Raw genomic sequence first — 19,266 nt, 5'->3', positions numbered from 1 at the left:
CATCCCGTGACCTTTGCAAGAATTCTGTTTGAACAGCAAGCAAACCATTTCTCTTCCCCTGAATTTCATCCCCAACCACCCTCCCTCGAAAAAAGCGACTTGCCCCCCCCCCCCCCCCCCCCCCCCCCCCCCAAAGTTTAGACTGGGAATATATTCGGCACCATTTGAAATGATTCTGCCGTTATTTTGATTGTGGTTTTCTGATGCGTTCTGTTAAATTACTTCACGTTTTGCTGTATGACCAACAGTACAATAAAGTTTCACTATGAATTTATGGAAAAAAAACGTTTCTCATTTGCTCATTGAGGGAACGTCGCACTGTCGGAGTGACAGTGCGGCACTCCCTCAGTACTGACTCTCTGACAGTGCAGCACTCCCTCAGTACTGACCCTCTGACAGTGCGGCGCTCCCTCAGTACTGACCCTCTGACAGTGCAGCAGTCCCTCAATACTGACCCTCTGACAGTGCGGCACTCCCTCAGTACTGACCCTCTGACAGTGCGGCGCTCCCTCAGTACTGAACCTCTGACAGTGCAGCGCTCCCTCAGTACTGACCCTCTGACAGTGCGGCACTACCTCAGTACTGACCCTCTGACAGTGCAGCACTCCCTCAGTACTGACCCTCTGACAGTGCGGCTCTCCCTCAGATTGACCCTCTGACAGTGCGGCACTCCCTCAGTACTGAACATCTGACAGTGCAGCGCTCCCTCAGTACTGACCTCTGACAGTGCGGCACTCCTTCAATAATGCCCTTCCAACCAGGTGGAGCTCCCTCAGTACCCTACCCAGGTCCACTCCCCCTATCCCCGTAACCTCTCCTAACCAACACACCCTTGGACACTAAGGGCAATTTAGCACGGCCAATCCACCTAATCTGTGCATCTTTGGACTGTGGGAGGAAACCGGAGCACCCGGAGGAAACCCACGCACACCCGGGGAGGACGTGCAGACTCCGCACAGACAGTGGACCCAAGCGGGGAATCTAACCCGGGACCCTGGCACCGTGAGCCTCTGGGGTTTGGGTGCTTTGGACAATCAAAACATTTACATTATTCTTTCTTTTTCGCACAAATTTAGAGTACCCAATTCTTTATTTCCAATTAAGGGGCAATTTAGCGCGGCCAATCCACCTTAACCCTGCACATCTTTGGGTTGTGGGGGGGCGAAACCCACGCAGACACGGGGAGAAATGTGCAAACTCCACACGGACAGTGACCCAGAGCCGGGATCGAACCCGGGTCCTCGGCGCCGTGAGGCAGCAGTGCTAACCACTGCGCCACCGTGCTGCCCAAAACATTTATATTATAACCACAGCTGTTCCAGAATGTTCTTTCTGCTCCAAGACTTGCTTTTATTCTTGCTGGGCCATGAGAGCGAGAGTAAATCCCTGGTGTGATCGCTGATCCTTCCCGGACAGGCACTCCCAGTGACAATATTCAGGTCTGAACCTGGTTTGTTTGTTTTAACTTTACCTGGAAGCTGATACCCGCACGCTGACCTTTAACTTGCCTTGCGCTCCCACACGTGTTGTCATGGTGATTTGGTGTGCTGCAAATTCCCGGCCTTTAATCCCACAGACAAAGAGGAAATAAAGAGTTTGTTCATGCGGAAGAAAACAAAGGGACCGACCACTCCCACTGTGCCTCACCCTGTCCTGAGCAGGATCAGGCCATTCGGCCCATCGAGATGCCCCCGCCGTTCAATGAGACCGTGACTGATCTGACGGCATGATCCCCGAATCCACTTTCCCGCATGTTATGATATTCAGATGGACATCACAGCACATAGACACACATAATGACGGACAAGAGCAGACACAGTACAAAGCAGGGAACACGACAACTTCCTGGGCACTCGAGCAGGAGAGGGCTCAGGGCACAGACCTCATTGCCAGCCACTCCGAGGTTCACCATGTGCTGAATATCAGAGTTTAATATGTTAATAGTTCATTGAAATAAAACTGCGTTGTACCATTCGCAACCGTGTTGGTTCGTCTGTGTATCAGAGTACCCAACACCTCATGGTACCAGGAGTGATTTGTCACCTACCCACAAATCTGCCATCCTGCGCCATGGACACCGTCAGCACACCGCAGCCGCTGCAAGTCGCTGGGAACCTCGGCGTAACTTGGAAGCTGTTCAAGCAGTGCTTCCGGCTCTTTCTGGAAGCCAACGAAAAAGAGAGCGCCTCGGACACCAGAAAGATCGCCATCCTCCTCACCACCGCAGGGCAGCGCGCCCATCCATGTCTACAACTCCCTGTGTTCGCGGAAGGCGAGGACAAATCCAAATACGAGACGGTCCTCCTCAAGCTCGACCAACACTTCAACGTCGAGGTCAACGAAAGCTTCGAGAGATATCTCTTCCAGCAGCGCCTGCAAGGTAAGGATGAGCTCTTTCAATCCTTCCTTACCCATCTCCGTATCCTCGCGCAGTCCTGCGGTTACGACACCACCTCCGATCCCATGATTCGGGACCAGATCGTTTTTGGGGTCGCCTCGTGCACCCTACGCCAGCAGCTTTTAAAAATAAAAGGCCTGACCTTAGCCTCCGCAATCGAAGCCTGTGTCCTGCACGAAAACGCGACTAGCCGCTATGCCCAATTTCAGGCGACCGAATCGGCGCGGCGGGGGGTCCTACGCGGCCGGATCGGCGAGCCAGGTGCCCCACGAGGCCGAACGGGTCCAGGCGATCGAGTTCCTCCCGGCCCGCGGCCCGGATGAGGGCGGCCGTTTCGCGCGCTTTTCGGGGCCTCCCGCGCTCGTGTGCGCCAAAACCTACGGCAACACCGAGGGACGTGATGCGCAGGCGCGCCCGACGCAAGACCGGACTGCGCATGTGCAGTGGCGCAACGAACGCCATGACGTCGCGACGCGCGGCAACTGTGGAGCCGCACATTTAAAGCGGCAATGTCCCGCAAGAACCCGCCAATGCCTCCGCTGTGGCAAGGTGGGCCACTACGCTGCCTGCTGTCGAGCAGCTCAACCTGTCGATCTTCCACAACTCCGACAACCTCGCAGGGACGTGCGGACCATTCAGCCTCCCCATTACGAATCTTGCCCAGGCGATATCCAGGCCGGTGACACAGACGACCGAGACGCCTTCCGTGTTGCGGTCATTGATGGGAACCGAGTTAACACGAGCAATCCGGGCGATGAATGGTGTGCCACCCTGACGGTCAACCCGAATTCGTCGCCCACCTACTAGACTGGACTTAAGAGACTGTTTACACGTTGAACTCATGCTACCACTTTGTTAATACGTTTATGTTCTTATCGTTACAGGAATTCGTTTTATCGTTCAACATTTCCCCGTTCTTTGTTTATGGTACAACCTCGTTGTTATGTCACACCCGACATCGCCCCTTGTATATAGTTAAGCCCCGTGTACATGCTGTAAATATTACCCACACACACATTTAGCTGCACTCAGTACACATCTCTATTTATAACCACGTAGGCACATAATCCTGTAAAAAAGGGGGGGATGTCATGATATTCAGATGAACATCACAGCACATAGACACACACATAATGACGGACAAGAGCATACACAGTTCAAAGCAGGGAACACAACACTTCCTGAGCACTCGAGCAGGAGAGGGCTCAGGGCACAGACCTCATTGCCAGCCACTCAGACATTCACCATGTGCTGAGTACCAGAGTTTAATATGTCAATAGTTCATTGAAATAAAACTGCGTTGTACCATTCGCAACCGTGTTGGTTCGTCTGTGTATCAGAGTACCCAACACTTCACTGCATTCTTCCCCGAAACCCTCACTGATTAAAGATCCGTCTCTCTGTCTCGGCCTTGAATACTAGGACCCAGCCTCTCAAACTCTCTGCGGGGAAAACTCCACACATTCACTGCCCTGTGAGAGAAGAAATTCCTCCTCGCCCCCTGCCTCAAATGGGCCGCCCCCTCACCCTGAGATTGTGCCCTGTGGTCCCAGACTCTCCCACAAGAGGGAACATGAGGCATAGAAGATATTAGCCCTTGTGGCCCTTCGAGCCCGCTCCGTCATTCATCACCATCATGGCTGACCATCCAACTCAATAGCCCAATCCTGCTTTCTCCCCACAGCCTTGGATTCCATTCTCCCCGAGTGCCGCATCTAGCCGCCTCTTGAGAATATTCGAAGCTTTGGCAACACCTTCTTCCTGTGGCAATGCATCTTCCCTGTCAAACCGGAGATTCCAGTCCGTGCAAACAGTTGGCTGCTGTCGCGTGTCCTCAGCACATTGTAGCTTTCCTGGAAACACCCTGACTCAATCTTTGCCCAACGTGACCTCGGGCTGGGCTATCCGAGGGAACGGGACACTTTAAGCACAGCCCCAGCACCGAGCCCGACAGCAGAGTGAGAGGGGCAGCACCGAGCTCGGCAGCAGAGTGAGAGGGGCAGCACCGAGCCCGGCAGCAGAGTGAGAGGGGCAGCACCGAGCCCGACAGCAGAGTGAGAGGGGCAGCACCGAGCTCGACAGCAGAGTGAGAGAGGCAGCACCGAGCACGGCAGCAGAGTGAGAGGGGCAGCACCGAGCCCGGCAGCAGAGTGAGAGGGGCAGCACCGAGCTCGGCAGCAGAGTGAGAGGGGCAGCACCGAGCCCGACAGCAGAGTGAGAGGGGCAGCACCGAGCCCGACAGCAGAGTGAGAGGGGCAGCACCGAGCCCGACAGCAGAGTGAGAGGGGCAGCACCGAGCCCGACAGCAGAGTGAGAGGGGCAGCACCGAGCCCGACAGCAGAGTGAGAGGGGCAGCACCACGCCCGACAGCAGAGTGAGAGGGGCAGCACCGAGCCCGACAGCAGAGTGAGAGGGGCAGCACCGAGCCCGACAGCAGAGTGAGAGGGGCAGCACCGAGCTCGACAGCAGAGTGAGAGGGGCAGCACCGAGCCCGGCAGCAGAGTGAGAGGGGCAGCACCGAGCTCGGCAGCAGAGTGAGAGGGGCAGCACCGAGCTCGACAGCAGAGTGAGAGGGGCAGCACCGAGCTCGACAGCAGAGTGAGAGGGGCAGCACCGAGCTCGGCAGCAGAGTGAGAGGGGCAGCACCGAGCCCGACAGCAGAGTGAGAGGGGCAGCACCGAGCTCGGCAGCAGAGTGAGAGGGGCAGCACCGAGCCCGACAGCAGAGTGAGAGGGGCAGCACCGAGCCCGACAGCAGAGTGAGAGGGGCAGCACCGAGCCCGACAGCAGAGTGAGAGGGGCAGCACCGAGCTCGACAGCAGAGTGAGAGGGGCAGCACCGAGCTCGGCAGCAGAGTGAGAGGGGCAGCACCGAGCCCGACAGCAGAGTGAGAGGGGCAGCACCGAGCCCGGCAGCAGAGTGAGAGGGGCAGCACCGAGCTCGGCAGCAGAGTGAGAGGGGCAGCACCGAGCTCGGCAGCAGAGTGAGAGGGGCAGCACCGAGCTCGGCAGCAGAGTGAGAGGGGCAGCACCGAGCCCGACAGCAGAGTGAGAGGGGCAGCACCGAGCCCGACAGCAGAGTGAGAGGGGCAGCACCGAGCCCGACAGCAGAGTGAGAGGGGCAGCACCGAGCTCGACAGCAGAGTGAGAGGGGCAGCACCGAGCCCGACAGCAGAGTGAGAGGGGCAGCACCGAGCTCGGCAGCAGAGTGAGAGGGGCAGCACCGAGCCCGACAGCAGAGTGAGAGGGGCAGCACCGAGCCCGACAGCAGAGTGAGAGGGGCAGCACCGAGCCCGACAGCAGAGTGAGAGGGGCAGCACCGAGCTCGACAGCAGAGTGAGAGGGGCAGCACCGAGCTCGACAGCAGAGTGAGAGGGGCAGCACCGCGCCCGACAGCAGAGTGAGAGGGGCAGCACCGAGCCCGACAGCAGAGTGAGAGGGGCAGCACCGAGCCCGACAGCAGAGTGAGAGGGGCAGCACCGAGCTCGGCAGCAGAGTGAGAGGGGCAGCACCGAGCCCGACAGCAGAGTGAGAGGGGCAGCACCACGCCCGACAGCAGAGTGAGAGGGGCAGCACCGAGCCCGACAGCAGAGTGAGAGGGGCAGCACCGAGCTCGACAGCAGAGTGAGAGGGGCAGCACCGAGCTCGACAGCAGAGTGAGAGGGGCAGCACCGAGCTCGGCAGCAGAGTGAGAGGGGCAGCACCGAGCCCGACAGCAGAGTGAGAGAGGCAGCACCGAGCCCGACAGCAGAGTGAGAGGGGCAGCACCGAGCCCGACAGCAGAGTGAGAGGGGCAGCACCGAGCCCGGCAGCAGAGTGAGAGGGGCAGCACCGAGCTCGGCAGCAGAGTGAGAGGGGCAGCACCACGCCCGACAGCAGAGTGAGAGGGGCAGCACCGAGCCCGGCAGCAGAGTGAGAGGGGCAGCACCGAGCTCGGCAGCAGAGTGAGAGGGGCAGCACCGAGCCCGACAGCAGAGTGAGAGAGGCAGCACCGAGCCCGACAGCAGAGTGAGAGGGGCAGCACCGAGCCCGACAGCGGAGTGAGAGGGGCAGCACCGAGCCCGACAGCAGAGTGAGAGGGGCAGCACCGAGCCCGACAGCAGAGTGAGAGGGGCAGCACCGAGCCCGACAGCAGAGTGAGAGGGGCAGCACCGAGCCCGACAGCGGAGTGAGAGGGGCAGCACCGAGCCCGACAGCAGAGTGAGAGGGGCAGCACCGAGCCCGACAGCAGAGTGAGAGGGGCAGCACCGAGCCCGACAGCAGAGTGAGAGGGGCAGCACCGAGCCCGACAGCAGAGTGAGAGGGGCAGCACCGAGCCCGACAGCAGAGTGAGAGAGGCAGCACCGAGCCCGACAGCAGAGTGAGAGGGGCAGCACCACGCCCGACAGCAGAGTGAGAGGGGCAGCACCGAGCCCGACAGCAGAGTGAGAGGGGCAGCACCGAGCTCGACAGCAGAGTGAGAGGGGCAGCACCGAGCTCGACAGCAGAGTGAGAGGGGCAGCACCGAGCTCGGCAGCAGAGTGAGAGGGGCAGCACCGAGCCCGGCAGCAGAGTGAGAGGGGCAGCACCGAGCCCGACAGCAGAGTGAGAGGGGCAGCACCGAGCCCGACAGCAGAGTGAGAGAGGCAGCACCGAGCTCGGCAGCAGAGTGAGAGGGGCAGCACCGAGCTCGACAGCAGAGTGAGAGGGGCAGCACCGAGCTCGGCAGCAGAGTGAGAGGGGCAGCACCGAGCCCGACAGCAGAGTGAGAGGGGCAGCACCGAGCCCGGCAGCAGAGTGAGAGGGGCAGCACCGAGCCCAACAGCAGAGTGAGAGGGGCAGCACCACGCCCGACAGCAGAGTGAGAGGGGCAGCACCGAGCTCGGCAGCAGAGTGAGAGAGGCAGCACCGAGCACGGCAGCAGAGTGAGAGGGGCAGCACCGAGCTCGGCAGCAGAGTGAGAGCGGCAGCACCGAGCTCGACAGCAGAGTGAGAGGGGCAGCACCGAGCTCGACAGCAGAGTGAGAGGGGCAGCACCGAGCTCGGCAGCAGAGTGAGAGGGGCAGCACCGAGCTCGGCAGCAGAGTGAGAGGGGCAGCACCGAGCCCGACAGCAGAGTGAGAGGCGCAGCACCGAGCCCGGCAGCAGAGTGAGAGGGGCAGCACCGAGCCCGGCAGCAGAGTGAGAGGGGCAGCACCGAGCTCGGCAGCAGAGTGAGAGGGGCAGCACCGAGCCCGACAGCAGAGTGAGAGGAGCAGCACCACGCCCGACAGCAGAGTGAGAGGGGCAGCACCACGCCCGACAGCAGAGTGAGAGGGGCAGCACCGAGCTCGGCAGCAGAGTGAGAGGGGCAGCACCGAGCCCGACAGCAGAGTGAGAGGGGCAGCACCGAGCTCGGCAGCAGAGTGAGAGGGGCAGCACCGAGCCCGACAGCAGAGTGAGAGGGGCAGCACCGAGCCCGACAGCAGAGTGAGAGGGGCAGCACCACGCCCGACAGCAGAGTGAGAGGGGCAGCACCGAGCCCGACAGCAGAGTGAGAGGGGCAGCACCGAGCCCGACAGCAGAGTGAGAGGGGCAGCACCGAGCCCGACAGCAGAGTGAGAGGGGCAGCACCGAGCCCGACAGCAGAGTGAGAGGGGCAGCACCGCGCCCGGCAGCAGAGTGAGAGGGGCAGCACCGAGCCCGACAGCAGAGTGAGAGGGGCAGCACCGAGCTCGACAGCAGAGTGAGAGGGGCAGCACCGAGCCCGACAGCAGAGTGAGAGGGGCAGCACCGAGCCCGACAGCAGAGTGAGAGGGGCAGCACCGAGCCCGGCAGCAGAGTGAGAGGGGCAGCACCGAGCTCGGCAGCAGAGTGAGAGGGGCAGCACCGAGCCCGGCAGCAGAGTGAGAGGGGCAGCACCGAGCCCGACAGCAGAGTGAGAGGGGCAGCACCGAGCCCGACAGCAGAGTGAGAGGGGCAGCACCGAGCCCGACAGCAGAGTGAGAGGGGCAGCACCGAGCCCGTCAGCAGAGTGAGAGGGGCAGCACCGAGCCCGTCAGCAGAGTGAGAGGGGCAGCACCGAGCTCGACAGCAGAGTGAGAGGGGCAGCACCGAGCCCGACAGCAGAGTGAGAGGGGCAGCACCGAGCCCGACAGCAGAGTGAGAGGGGCAGCACCGAGCCCGACAGCAGAGTGAGAGGGGCAGCACCGAGCCCGACAGCAGAGTGAGAGGGGCAGCACCGAGCCCGACAGCAGAGTGAGAGGGGCAGCACCGAGCCCGACAGCAGAGTGAGAGGGGCAGCACCGAGCCCGACAGCAGAGTGAGAGGGGCAGCACCGAGCTCGACAGCAGAGTGAGAGGGGCAGCCCGACAGCAGAGTGAGAGAGGCAGCACCGAGCTCGGCAGCAGAGTGAGAGGAGCAGCACCGAGCCCGGCAGCAGAGTGAGAGGGGCAGCACCGAGCCCGACAGCAGAGTGAGAGGGGCAGCACCGAGCCCGACAGCAGAGTGAGAGGGGCAGCACCGAGCCCGACAGCAGAGTGAGAGGGGCAGCACCGAGCTCGGCAGCAGAGTGAGAGGGGCAGCACCGAGCCCGGCAGCAGAGTGAGAGGGGCAGCACCGAGCCCGACAGCAGAGTGAGAGGGGCAGCACCGAGCCCGGCAGCAGAGTGAGAGGGGCAGCACCGAGCTCGGCAGCAGAGTGAGAGGGGCAGCACCGAGCCCGACAGCAGAGTGAGAGGGGCAGCACCGAGCCCGGCAGCAGAGTGAGAGGGGCAGCACCGAGCCCGACAGCAGAGTGAGAGGGGCAGCACCGAGCCCGACAGCAGAGTGAGAGGGGCAGCACCGAGCCCGACAGCAGAGTGAGAGGGGCAGCACCGAGCCCGACAGCAGAGTGAGAGGGGCAGCACCGAGCCCGGCAGCAGAGTGAGAGGGGCAGCACCACGCCCGACAGCAGAGTGAGAGGGGCAGCACAGAGCTCGACAGCAGAGTGAGAGGGGCAGCACCGAGCCCGACAGCAGAGTGAGAGGGGCAGCACCACGCCCGACAGCAGAGTGAGAGGGGCAGCACCGAGCCCGACAGCAGAGTGAGAGGGGCAGCACCGAGTCCGACAGCAGAGTGAGAGGGGCAGCACCGAGCCCGACAGCAGAGTGAGAGGGGCAGCACCGAGCCCGGCAGCAGAGTGAGAGGGGCAGCACCGAGCCCGACAGCAGAGTGAGAGGGGCAGCACCGAGCCCGACAGCAGAGTGAGAGGGGCAGTACCGAGCCCGACAGCAGAGTGAGAGGGGCAGCACCGAGCCCGACAGCAGAGTGAGAGGGGCAGCACCGAGCCCGGCAGCAGAGTGAGAGGGGCAGCACCGAGCTCGGCAGCAGAGTGAGAGGGGCAGCACCGAGCTCGGCAGCAGAGTGAGAGGGGCAGCACCGAGCCCGACAGCAGAGTGAGAGGGGCAGCACCGAGCTCGGCAGCAGAGTGAGAGGGGCAGCACCGAGCTCGACAGCAGAGTGAGAGGGGCAGCACCGAGCCCGACAGCAGAGTGAGAGGGGCAGCACCGAGCTCGACAGCAGAGTGAGAGGGGCAGCACCGAGCCCGGCAGCAGAGTGAGAGGGGCAGCACCGAGCTCGGCAGCAGAGTGAGAGGGGCAGCACCGAGCCCGGCAGCAGAGTGAGAGGGGCAGCACCGAGCCCGGCAGCAGAGTGAGAGGGGCAGCACCGAGCCCGGCAGCAGAGTGAGAGGGGCAGCACCGAGCCCGACAGCAGAGTGAGAGGGGCAGCACCGAGCCCGACAGCAGAGTGAGAGGGGCAGCACCGAGCCCGACAGCAGAGTGAGAGGGGCAGCACCACGCCCGACAGCAGAGTGAGAGAGGCAGCACCGAGCTCGACAGCAGAGTGAGAGGGGCAGCACCGAGCCCGACAGCAGAGTGAGAGGGGCAGCACCGAGCCCGACAGCAGAGTGAGAGAGGCAGCACCGAGCCCGACAGCAGAGTGAGAGGGGCAGCACCACGCCCGACAGCAGAGTGAGAGAGGCAGCACCGAGCTCGACAGCAGAGTGAGAGGGGCAGCGCCACGCCCGACAGCAGAGTGAGAGGGGCAGCACCGAGCCCGACAGCAGAGTGAGAGGGGCAGCACCGAGCTCGACAGCAGAGTGAGAGGGGCAGCACCACGCCCGACAGCAGAGTGAGAGAGGCAGCACCGAGCCCGACAGCAGAGTGAGAGGGGCAGCACCGAGCCCGACAGCAGAGTGAGAGGAGCAGCACCGAGCCCGACAGCAGAGTGAGAGGGGCAGCACCAAGCTCGACAGCAGAGTGAGAGGGGCAGCACCGAGCCCGACAGCAGAGTGAGAGGGGCAGCACCGAGCCCGACAGCAGAGTGAGAGGGGCAGCACCGAGCCCGGCAGCAGAGTGAGAGGGGCAGCACCGAGCTCGGCAGCAGAGTGAGAGGGGCAGCACCGAGCCCGACAGCAGAGTGAGAGGAGCAGCACCGAGCCCGACAGCAGAGTGAGAGGGGCAGCACCATGCCCGACAGCAGAGTGAGAGGGGCAGCACCGAGCCCGACAGCAGAGTGAGAGGGGCAGCACCACGCCCGACAGCAGAGTGAGAGAGGCAGCACCGAGCTCGACAGCAGAGTGAGAGGGGCAGCACCGAGCTCGACAGCAGAGTGAGAGGGGCAGCACCGAGCCCGGCAGCAGAGTGAGAGGGGCAGCACCGAGCCCGGCAGCAGAGTGAGAGGGGCAGCACCGAGCCCGGCAGCAGAGTGAGAGGGGCAGCACCGAGCTCGGCAGCAGAGTGAGAGGGGCAGCACCGAGCTCGGCAGCAGAGTGAGAGGGGCAGCACCGAGCCCGGCAGCAGAGTGAGAGGGGCAGCACCGAGCTCGGCAGCAGAGTGAGAGGGGCAGCACCGAGCTCGACAGCAGAGTGAGAGGGGCAGCACCGAGCCCGACAGCAGAGTGAGAGGGCAGCACCGAGCTCGGCCACAGAGTGAGAGGGGCAGCACCGAGCCCGGCAGCAGAGTGAGAGGGGCAGCACCGAGCCCGACAGCAGAGTGAGAGGGGCAGCACCGAGCCCGACAGCAGAGTGAGAGGGCAGCACCGAGCTCGGCCACAGAGTGAGAGGGGCAGCACCGAGCCCGGCAGCAGAGTGAGAGGGGCAGCACCGAGCCCGACAGCAGAGTGAGAGGGGCAGCACCGAGCTCGGCAGCAGAGTGAGAGGGGCAGCACCGAGCCCGGCAGCAGAGTGAGAGGGGCAGCACCGAGCCCGACAGCAGAGTGAGAGGAGCAGCACCGAGCCCGACAGCAGAGTGAGAGGGGCAGCACCATGCCCGACAGCAGAGGGAGAGGGGCAGCACCGAGCCCGACAGCAGAGTGAGAGGAGCAGCACCGAGCCCGACAGCAGAGTGAGAGGGGCAGCACCATGCCCGACAGCAGAGTGAGAGGGGCAGCACCACGCCCGACAGCAGAGTGAGAGAGGCAGCACCGAGCCCGACAGCAGAGTGAGAGGGGCAGCACCGAGCCCGTCAGCAGAGTGAGAGGGGCAGCACCGAGCCCGACAGCAGAGTGAGAGGGGCAGCACCGAGCCCGGCAGCAGAGTGAGAGGGGCAGCACCGAGCCCGGCAGCAGAGTGAGAGGGGCAGCACCGAGCCCGGCAGCAGAGTGAGAGGGGCAGCACCGAGCCCGGCAGCAGAGTGAGAGGGGCAGCACCGAGCCCGGCAGCAGAGTGAGAGGGGCAGCACCGAGCCCGACAGCAGAGTGAGAGGGCAGCACCGAGCTCGGCCACAGAGTGAGAGGGGCAGCACCGAGCCCGGCAGCAGAGTGAGAGGGGCAGCACCGAGCCCGACAGCAGAGTGAGAGGGGCAGCACCGAGCTCGGCAGCAGAGTGAGAGGGGCAGCACCGAGCTCGACAGCAGAGTGAGAGGGGCAGCACCGAGCCCGACAGCAGAGTGAGAGGGGCAGCACCGAGCCCGACAGCAGAGTGAGAGGGGCAGCACCGAGCCCGGCAGCAGAGTGAGAGGGGCAGCACCGAGCTCGGCAGCAGAGTGAGAGGGGCAGCACCGAGCCCGGCAGCAGAGTGAGAGGGGCAGCACCGAGCCCGACAGCAGAGTGAGAGGGGCAGCACCGAGCCCGACAGCAGAGTGAGAGGGGCAGCACCGAGCCCGACAGCAGAGTGAGAGGGGCAGCACCGAGCCCGTCAGCAGAGTGAGAGGGGCAGCACCGAGCCCGTCAGCAGAGTGAGAGGGGCAGCACCGAGCTCGACAGCAGAGTGAGAGGGGCAGCACCGAGCCCGACAGCAGAGTGAGAGGGGCAGCACCGAGCCCGACAGCAGAGTGAGAGGGGCAGCACCGAGCCCGACAGCAGAGTGAGAGGGGCAGCACCGAGCCCGACAGCAGAGTGAGAGGGGCAGCACCGAGCCCGACAGCAGAGTGAGAGGGGCAGCACCGAGCCCGACAGCAGAGTGAGAGGGGCAGCACCGAGCCCGACAGCAGAGTGAGAGGGGCAGCACCGAGCTCGACAGCAGAGTGAGAGGGGCAGCACCGAGCCCGACAGCAGAGTGAGAGGGGCAGCACCGAGCCCGACAGCAGAGTGAGAGAGGCAGCACCGAGCTCGGCAGCAGAGTGAGAGGAGCAGCACCGAGCCCGGCAGCAGAGTGAGAGGGGCAGCACCGAGCCCGACAGCAGAGTGAGAGGGGCAGCACCGAGCCCGACAGCAGAGTGAGAGGGGCAGCACCGAGCCCGACAGCAGAGTGAGAGGGGCAGCACCGAGCCCGACAGCAGAGTGAGAGGGGCAGCACCGAGCTCGGCAGCAGAGTGAGAGGGGCAGCACCGAGCCCGGCAGCAGAGTGAGAGGGGCAGCACCGAGCCCGACAGCAGAGTGAGAGGGGCAGCACCGAGCCCGGCAGCAGAGTGAGAGGGGCAGCACCGAGCCCGGCAGCAGAGTGAGAGGGGCAGCACCGAGCCCGACAGCAGAGTGAGAGGGGCAGCACCGAGCCCGGCAGCAGAGTGAGAGGGGCAGCACCGAGCCCGACAGCAGAGTGAGAGGGGCAGCACCGAGCCCGACAGCAGAGTGAGAGGGGCAGCACCGAGCCCGACAGCAGAGTGAGAGGGGCAGCACCGAGCCCGACAGCAGAGTGAGAGGGGCAGCACCGAGCCCGGCAGCAGAGTGAGAGGGGCAGCACCACGCCCGACAGCAGAGTGAGAGGGGCAGCACAGAGCTCGACAGCAGAGTGAGAGGGGCAGCACCGAGCCCGACAGCAGAGTGAGAGGGGCAGCACCACGCCCGACAGCAGAGTGAGAGGGGCAGCACCACGCCCGACAGCAGAGTGAGAGGGGCAGCACCGAGCCCGACAGCAGAGTGAGAGGGGCAGCACCGAGTCCGACAGCAGAGTGAGAGGGGCAGCACCGAGCCCGACAGCAGAGTGAGAGGGGCAGCACCGAGCCCGGCAGCAGAGTGAGAGGGGCAGCACCGAGCCCGACAGCAGAGTGAGAGGGGCAGCACCGAGCCCGATAGCAGAGTGAGAGGGGCAGTACCGAGCCCGACAGCAGAGTGAGAGGGGCAGCACCGAGCCCGACAGCAGAGTGAGAGGGGCAGCACCGAGCCCGACAGCAGAGTGAGAGGGGCAGCACCGAGCTCGGCAGCAGAGTGAGAGGGGCAGCACCGAGCTCGGCAGCAGAGTGAGAGGGGCAGCACCGAGCCCGACAGCAGAGTGAGAGGGGCAGCACCGAGCTCGGCAGCAGAGTGAGAGGGGCAGCACCGAGCTCGACAGCAGAGTGAGAGGGGCAGCACCGAGCCCGACAGCAGAGTGAGAGGGGCAGCACCGAGCTCGACAGCAGAGTGAGAGGGGCAGCACCGAGCCCGGCAGCAGAGTGAGAGGGGCAGCACCGAGCTCGGCAGCAGAGTGAGAGGGGCAGCACCGAGCCCGGCAGCAGAGTGAGAGGGGCAGCACCGAGCCCGGCAGCAGAGTGAGAGGGGCAGCACCGAGCCCGACAGCAGAGTGAGAGGGGCAGCACCGAGCTCGGCAGCAGAGTGAGAGGGGCAGCACCGAGCTCGGCAGCAGAGTGACAGGGGCAGCACCGAGCCCGACAGCAGAGTGAGAGGGGCAGCACCGAGCCCGGCAGCAGAGTGAGAGGGGCAGCACCGAGCCCGGCAGCAGAGTGAGAGGGGCAGCACCGAGCCCGGCAGCAGAGTGAGAGGGGCAGCACCGAGCCCGGCAGCAGAGTGAGAGGGGCAGCACCGAGCCCGGCAGCAGAGTGAGAGGGGCAGCACCGAGCCCGACAGCAGAGTGAGAGAGGCAGCACCGAGCCCGACAGCAGAGTGAGAGGGGCAGCACCGAGCCCGACAGCAGAGTGAGAGGGGCAGCACCGAGCCCGGCAGCAGAGTGAGAGGGGCAGCACCGAGCTCGGCAGCAGAGTGAGAGGGGCAGCACCGAGCCCGGCAGCAGAGTGAGAGGGGCAGCACCGAGCCCGGCAGCAGAGTGAGAGGGGCAGCACCGAGCCCGGCAGCAGAGTGAGAGGGGCAGCACCGAGCTCGGCAGCAGAGTGAGAGGGGCAGCACCGAGCCCGGCAGCAGAGTGAGAGGGGCAGCACCAAGCCCGGCAGCAGAGTGAGAGGGGCAGCACCAAGCCCGGCAGCAGAGTGAGAGGGGCAGCACCGAGCCCGGCAGCAGAGTGAGAGGGGCAGCACCGAGCCCGACAGCAGAGTGAGAGGGGCAGCACCGAGCTCGGCAGCAGAGTGAGAGGGGCAGCACCACGCCCGACAGCAGAGTGAGAGGGGCAGCACCGAGCCCGACAGCAGAGTGAGAGGGGCAGCACCGAGCCCGACAGCAGAGTGAGAGGGGCAGCACCGAGCCCGGCAGCAGAGTGAGAGGGGCAGCACCGAGCCCGACAGCAGAGTGAGAGGGGCAGCACCGAGCTCGACAGCAGAGTGAGAGAGGCAGCACCGAGCACGGCAGCAGAGTGAGAGGGGCAGCACCACGCCCGACAGCAGAGTGAGAGGGGCAGCACCGAGCTCGGCAGCAGAGTGAGAGGGGCAGCACCGAGCCCGTCAGCAGAGTGAGAGGGGCAGCACCGAGTCCGGCAGCAGAGTGAGAGAGGCAGCACCACGCCCGACAGCAGAGTGAGAGGGGCAGCACCGAGCTCGACAGCAGAGTGAGAGAGGCAGCACCACGCCCGACAGCAGAGTGAGAGGGGCAGCACCGAGCCCGACAGCGGAGTGAGAGGGGCAGCACCGAGCTCGACAGCAGAGTGAGAGGGGCAGCACCGAGCCCGTCAGCAGAGTGAGAGGGGCAGCACCGAGCCCGACAGCAGAGTGAGAGGGGCAGCACCGAGCCCGACAGCAGAGTGAGAGGGGCAGCACCGAGCCCGACAGCAGAGTGAGAGGGGCAGCACCGAGCCCGACAGCAGAGTGAGAGGGGCAGCACCGAGCCCGACAGCAGAGTGAGAGGGGCAGCACCGAGCTCGGCAGCAGAGTGTGAGGGGCAGCACCGAGCTCGGCAGCAGAGTGAGAGGGGCAGCACCGAGCTCGGCAGCAGAGTGAGAGGGGCAGCACCGAGCTCGGCAGCAGAGTGAGAGGGGCAGCACCGAGCCCGACAGCAGAGTGAGAGGGGCAGCACCGAGCCCGGCAGCAGAGTGAGAGGGGCAGCACCGAGCCCGGCAGCAGAGTGAGAGGGGCAGCACCGAGCCCGACAGCAGAGTGAGAGGGGCAGCACCGAGCCCGACAGCAGAGTGAGAGTGGCAGCACCGAGCTCGACAGCAGAGTGAGAGGGGCAGCACCGAGCCCGACAGCAGAGTGAGAGGGGCAGCACCGAGCCCGGCAGCAGAGTGAGAGGGGCAGCACCGAGCTCGGCAGCAGAGTGAGAGTGGCAGCACCGAGCCCGACAGCAGAGTGAGAGGGGCAGCACCGAGCCCGACAGCAGAGTGAGAGGGGCAGCACCGAGCCCGACAGCAGAGTGAGAGAGGCAGCACCGAGCCCGACAGCAGAGTGAGAGGGGCAGCACCACGCCCGACAGCAGAGTGAGAGGGGCAGCACCGAGCTCGGCAGCAGAGTGAGAGTGGCAGCACCGAGCCCGACAGCAGAGTGAGAGGGGCAGCACCGAGCCCGGCAGCAGAGTGAGAGGGGCAGCACCGAGCCCGACAGCAGAGTGAGAGGGGCAGCACCGAGCCCGACAGCTGAGTGAGAGGGGCAGCACCGAGCCCGACAGCAGAGTGAGAGGGGCAGCACCGAGCCCGACAGCAGAGTGAGAGGGGCAGCACCGAGCCCGACAGCAGAGTGAGAGGGGCAGCACCGAGCCCGACAGCAGAGTGAGAGGGGCAGCACCGAGCCCGGCAGCAGAGTGAGAGGGGCAGCACCGAGCCCGGCAGCAGAGTGAGAGGGGCAGCACCGAGCTCGGCAGCAGAGTGAGAGGAGCAGCACCGAGCCCGGCAGCAGAGTGAGAGGGGCAGCACCGAGCCCGACAGCAGAGTGAGAGGGGCAGCACCGAGCCCGACAGCAGAGTGAGAGGGGCAGCACCGAGCCCGACAGCAGAGTGAGAGGGGCAGCACCGAGCCCGACAGCAGAGTGAGAGGGGCAGCACCGAGCCCGACAGCAGAGTGAGAGGGGCAGCACCGAGCTCGACAGCAGAGTGAGAGGGGCAGCACCGAGCTCGGCAGCAGAGTGAGAGGGGCAGCACCGAGCCCGACAGCAGAGTGAGAGAGGCAGCACCGAGCCCGACAGCAGAGTGAGAGGGGCAGCACCGAGCCCGACAGCAGAGTGAGAGGGGCAGCACCGAGCCCGACAGCAGAGTGAGAGGGGCAGCACCGAGCCCGACAGCAGAGTGAGAGGGGCAGCACCGAGCTCGACAGCAGAGTGAGAGGGGCAGCACCGAGCTCGGCAGCAGAGTGAGAGGGGCAGCACCGAGCCCGACAGCAGAGTGAGAGAGGCAGCACCGAGCCCGGCAGCAGAGTGAGAGGGGCAGCACCGAGCCCGGCAGCAGAGTGAGAGGGGCAGCACCGAGCCCGACAGCAGAGTGAGAGGGGCAGCACCACGCCCGACAGCAGAGTGAGAGGGGCAGCACCGAGCCCGGCAGCAGAGTGAGAGGGGCTGCACCGAGCTCGGCAGCAGAGTGAGAGAGGCAGCACCGAGCCCGACAGCAGAGTGAGAGGGGCAGCACCGAGCCCGACAGCAGAGTGAGAGGGGCTGCACCGAGCTCGGCAGCAGAGTGAGAGAGGCAGCACCGAGCCCGACAGCAGAGTGAGAGAGGCAGCACCGAGCCCGACAGCAGAGTGAGAGGGGCAGCACCGAGCCCGACAGCAGAGTGAGAGGGGCAGCACCGAGCTCGGCAGCAGAGTGAGAGGGGCAGCACCGAGCCCGACAGCAGAGTGAGAGGGGCAGCACCACGCCCGACAGCAGAGTGAGAGGGGCAGCACCGAGCCCGACAGCAGAGTGAGAGGGGCAGCACCGAGCTCGACAGCAGAGTGAGAGGGGCAGCACCACGCCCGACAGCAGAGTGAGAGGGGCAGCACCACGCCCGACAGCAGAGTGAGAGGGGCAGCACCGAGCCCGACAGCAGAGTGAGAGGGGCAGCACCGAGCCCGGCAGCAGAGTGAGAGGGGCAGCACCGAGCCCGGCAGCAGAGTGAGAGGGGCAGCACCGAGCTCGGCAGCAGAGTGAGAGGGGCAGCACCGAGCCCGGCAGCAGAGTGAGAGGGGCAGCACCACGCCCGACAGCAGAGTGAGAGGGGCAGCACCGAGCCCGGCAGCAGAGTGAGAGGGGCAGCACCGAGCCCGACAGCAGAGTGAGAGGGGCAGCACCGAGCTCGGCAGCAGAGTGAGAGGGGCAGCACCGAGCCCGGCAGCAGAGTGAGAGGGGCAGCACCGAGCTCGACAGCAGAGTGAGAGAGGCAGCACCGAGCTCGACAGCAGAGTGAGAGGGGCAGCACCGAGCTCGGCAGCAGAGTGAGAGGGGCAGCACCGAGCCCGGCAGCAGAGTGAGAGGGGCAGCACCGAGCCCGACAGCAGAGTGAGAGGGGCAGCACCGAGCCCGACAGCAGAGTGAGAGGGGCAGCACCGAGCCCGGCAGCAGAGTGAGAGGGGCAGCACCGAGCCCGACAGCAGAGTGAGAGGGGCAGCACCGAGCCCGACAGCAGAGTGAGAGGGGCAGCACCGAGCCCGGCAGCAGAGTGAGAGCCCCAGCACCGAGCCCGACAGCAGAGTGAGAGGGGCAGCACCGAGCCCGACAGCAGAGTGAGAGGGGCAGCACCACGCCCGACAGCAGAGTGAGAGGGGCAGCACCGAGCTCGGCAGCAGAGTGAGAGAGGCAGCACCGAGCACGGCAGCAGAGTGAGAGAGGCAGCACCGAGCACGGCAGCAGAGTGAGAGGGGCAGCACCGAGCTCGGCAGCAGAGTGAGAGCGGCAGCACCGAGCTCGACAGCAGAGTGAGAGGGGCAGCACCGAGCTCGACAGCAGAGTGAGAGGGGCAGCACCGAGCCCGACAGCAGAGTGAGAGGGGCAGCACCGAGCTCGGCAGCAGAGTGAGAGGGGCAGCACCGAGCTCGGCAGCAGAGTGAGAGGGGCAGCACCGAGCCCGACAGCAGAGTGAGAGGGGCAGCACCGAGCCCGACAGCAGAGTGAGAGAGGCAGCACCGAGCCCGACAGCAGAGTGAGAGGGGCAGCACCGAGCCCGACAGCAGAGTGAGAGGGGCAGCACCGAGCCCGACAGCAGAGTGAGAGGGGCAGCACCGAGCTCGGCAGCAGAGTGAGAGGGGCAGCACCGAGCCCGGCAGCAGAGTGAGAGGGGCAGCACCGAGCCCGGCAGCAGAGTGAGAGAGGCAGCACCGAGCCCGACAGCAGAGTGAGAGGGGCAGCACCGAGCCCGACAGCAGAGTGAGAGGGGCAGCACCGAGCCCGACAGCAGAGTGAGAGGGGCAGCACCGAGCCCGACAGCAGAGTGAGAGG

General features: G+C 65.3%; 1 protein-coding gene across 1 annotated transcript in view; it reads left to right on the top strand.

The window, feature by feature from the left end:
* LOC140400205 (EH domain-containing protein 1-like) overlaps positions 1-256 on the top strand; it is a 41,170-nt gene extending 40,914 nt beyond the window's left edge. Inside the window, exon 4 of the mRNA XM_072489673.1 lies at positions 249-256. Coding sequence (XP_072345774.1) covers positions 249-256 — 8 coding nt within the window. The remainder of the gene's footprint in view (positions 1-248) is intronic.
* Positions 257-19,266: the final 19,010 nt, after the last annotated feature.

The sequence above is a fragment of the Scyliorhinus torazame genome, chromosome 24, assembly GCF_047496885.1.
Source record: "Scyliorhinus torazame isolate Kashiwa2021f chromosome 24, sScyTor2.1, whole genome shotgun sequence".
NCBI classification, from domain to species: domain Eukaryota; kingdom Metazoa; phylum Chordata; class Chondrichthyes; order Carcharhiniformes; family Scyliorhinidae; genus Scyliorhinus; species Scyliorhinus torazame.
This window is presented reverse-complemented; position numbering and strand designations above follow the sequence as displayed.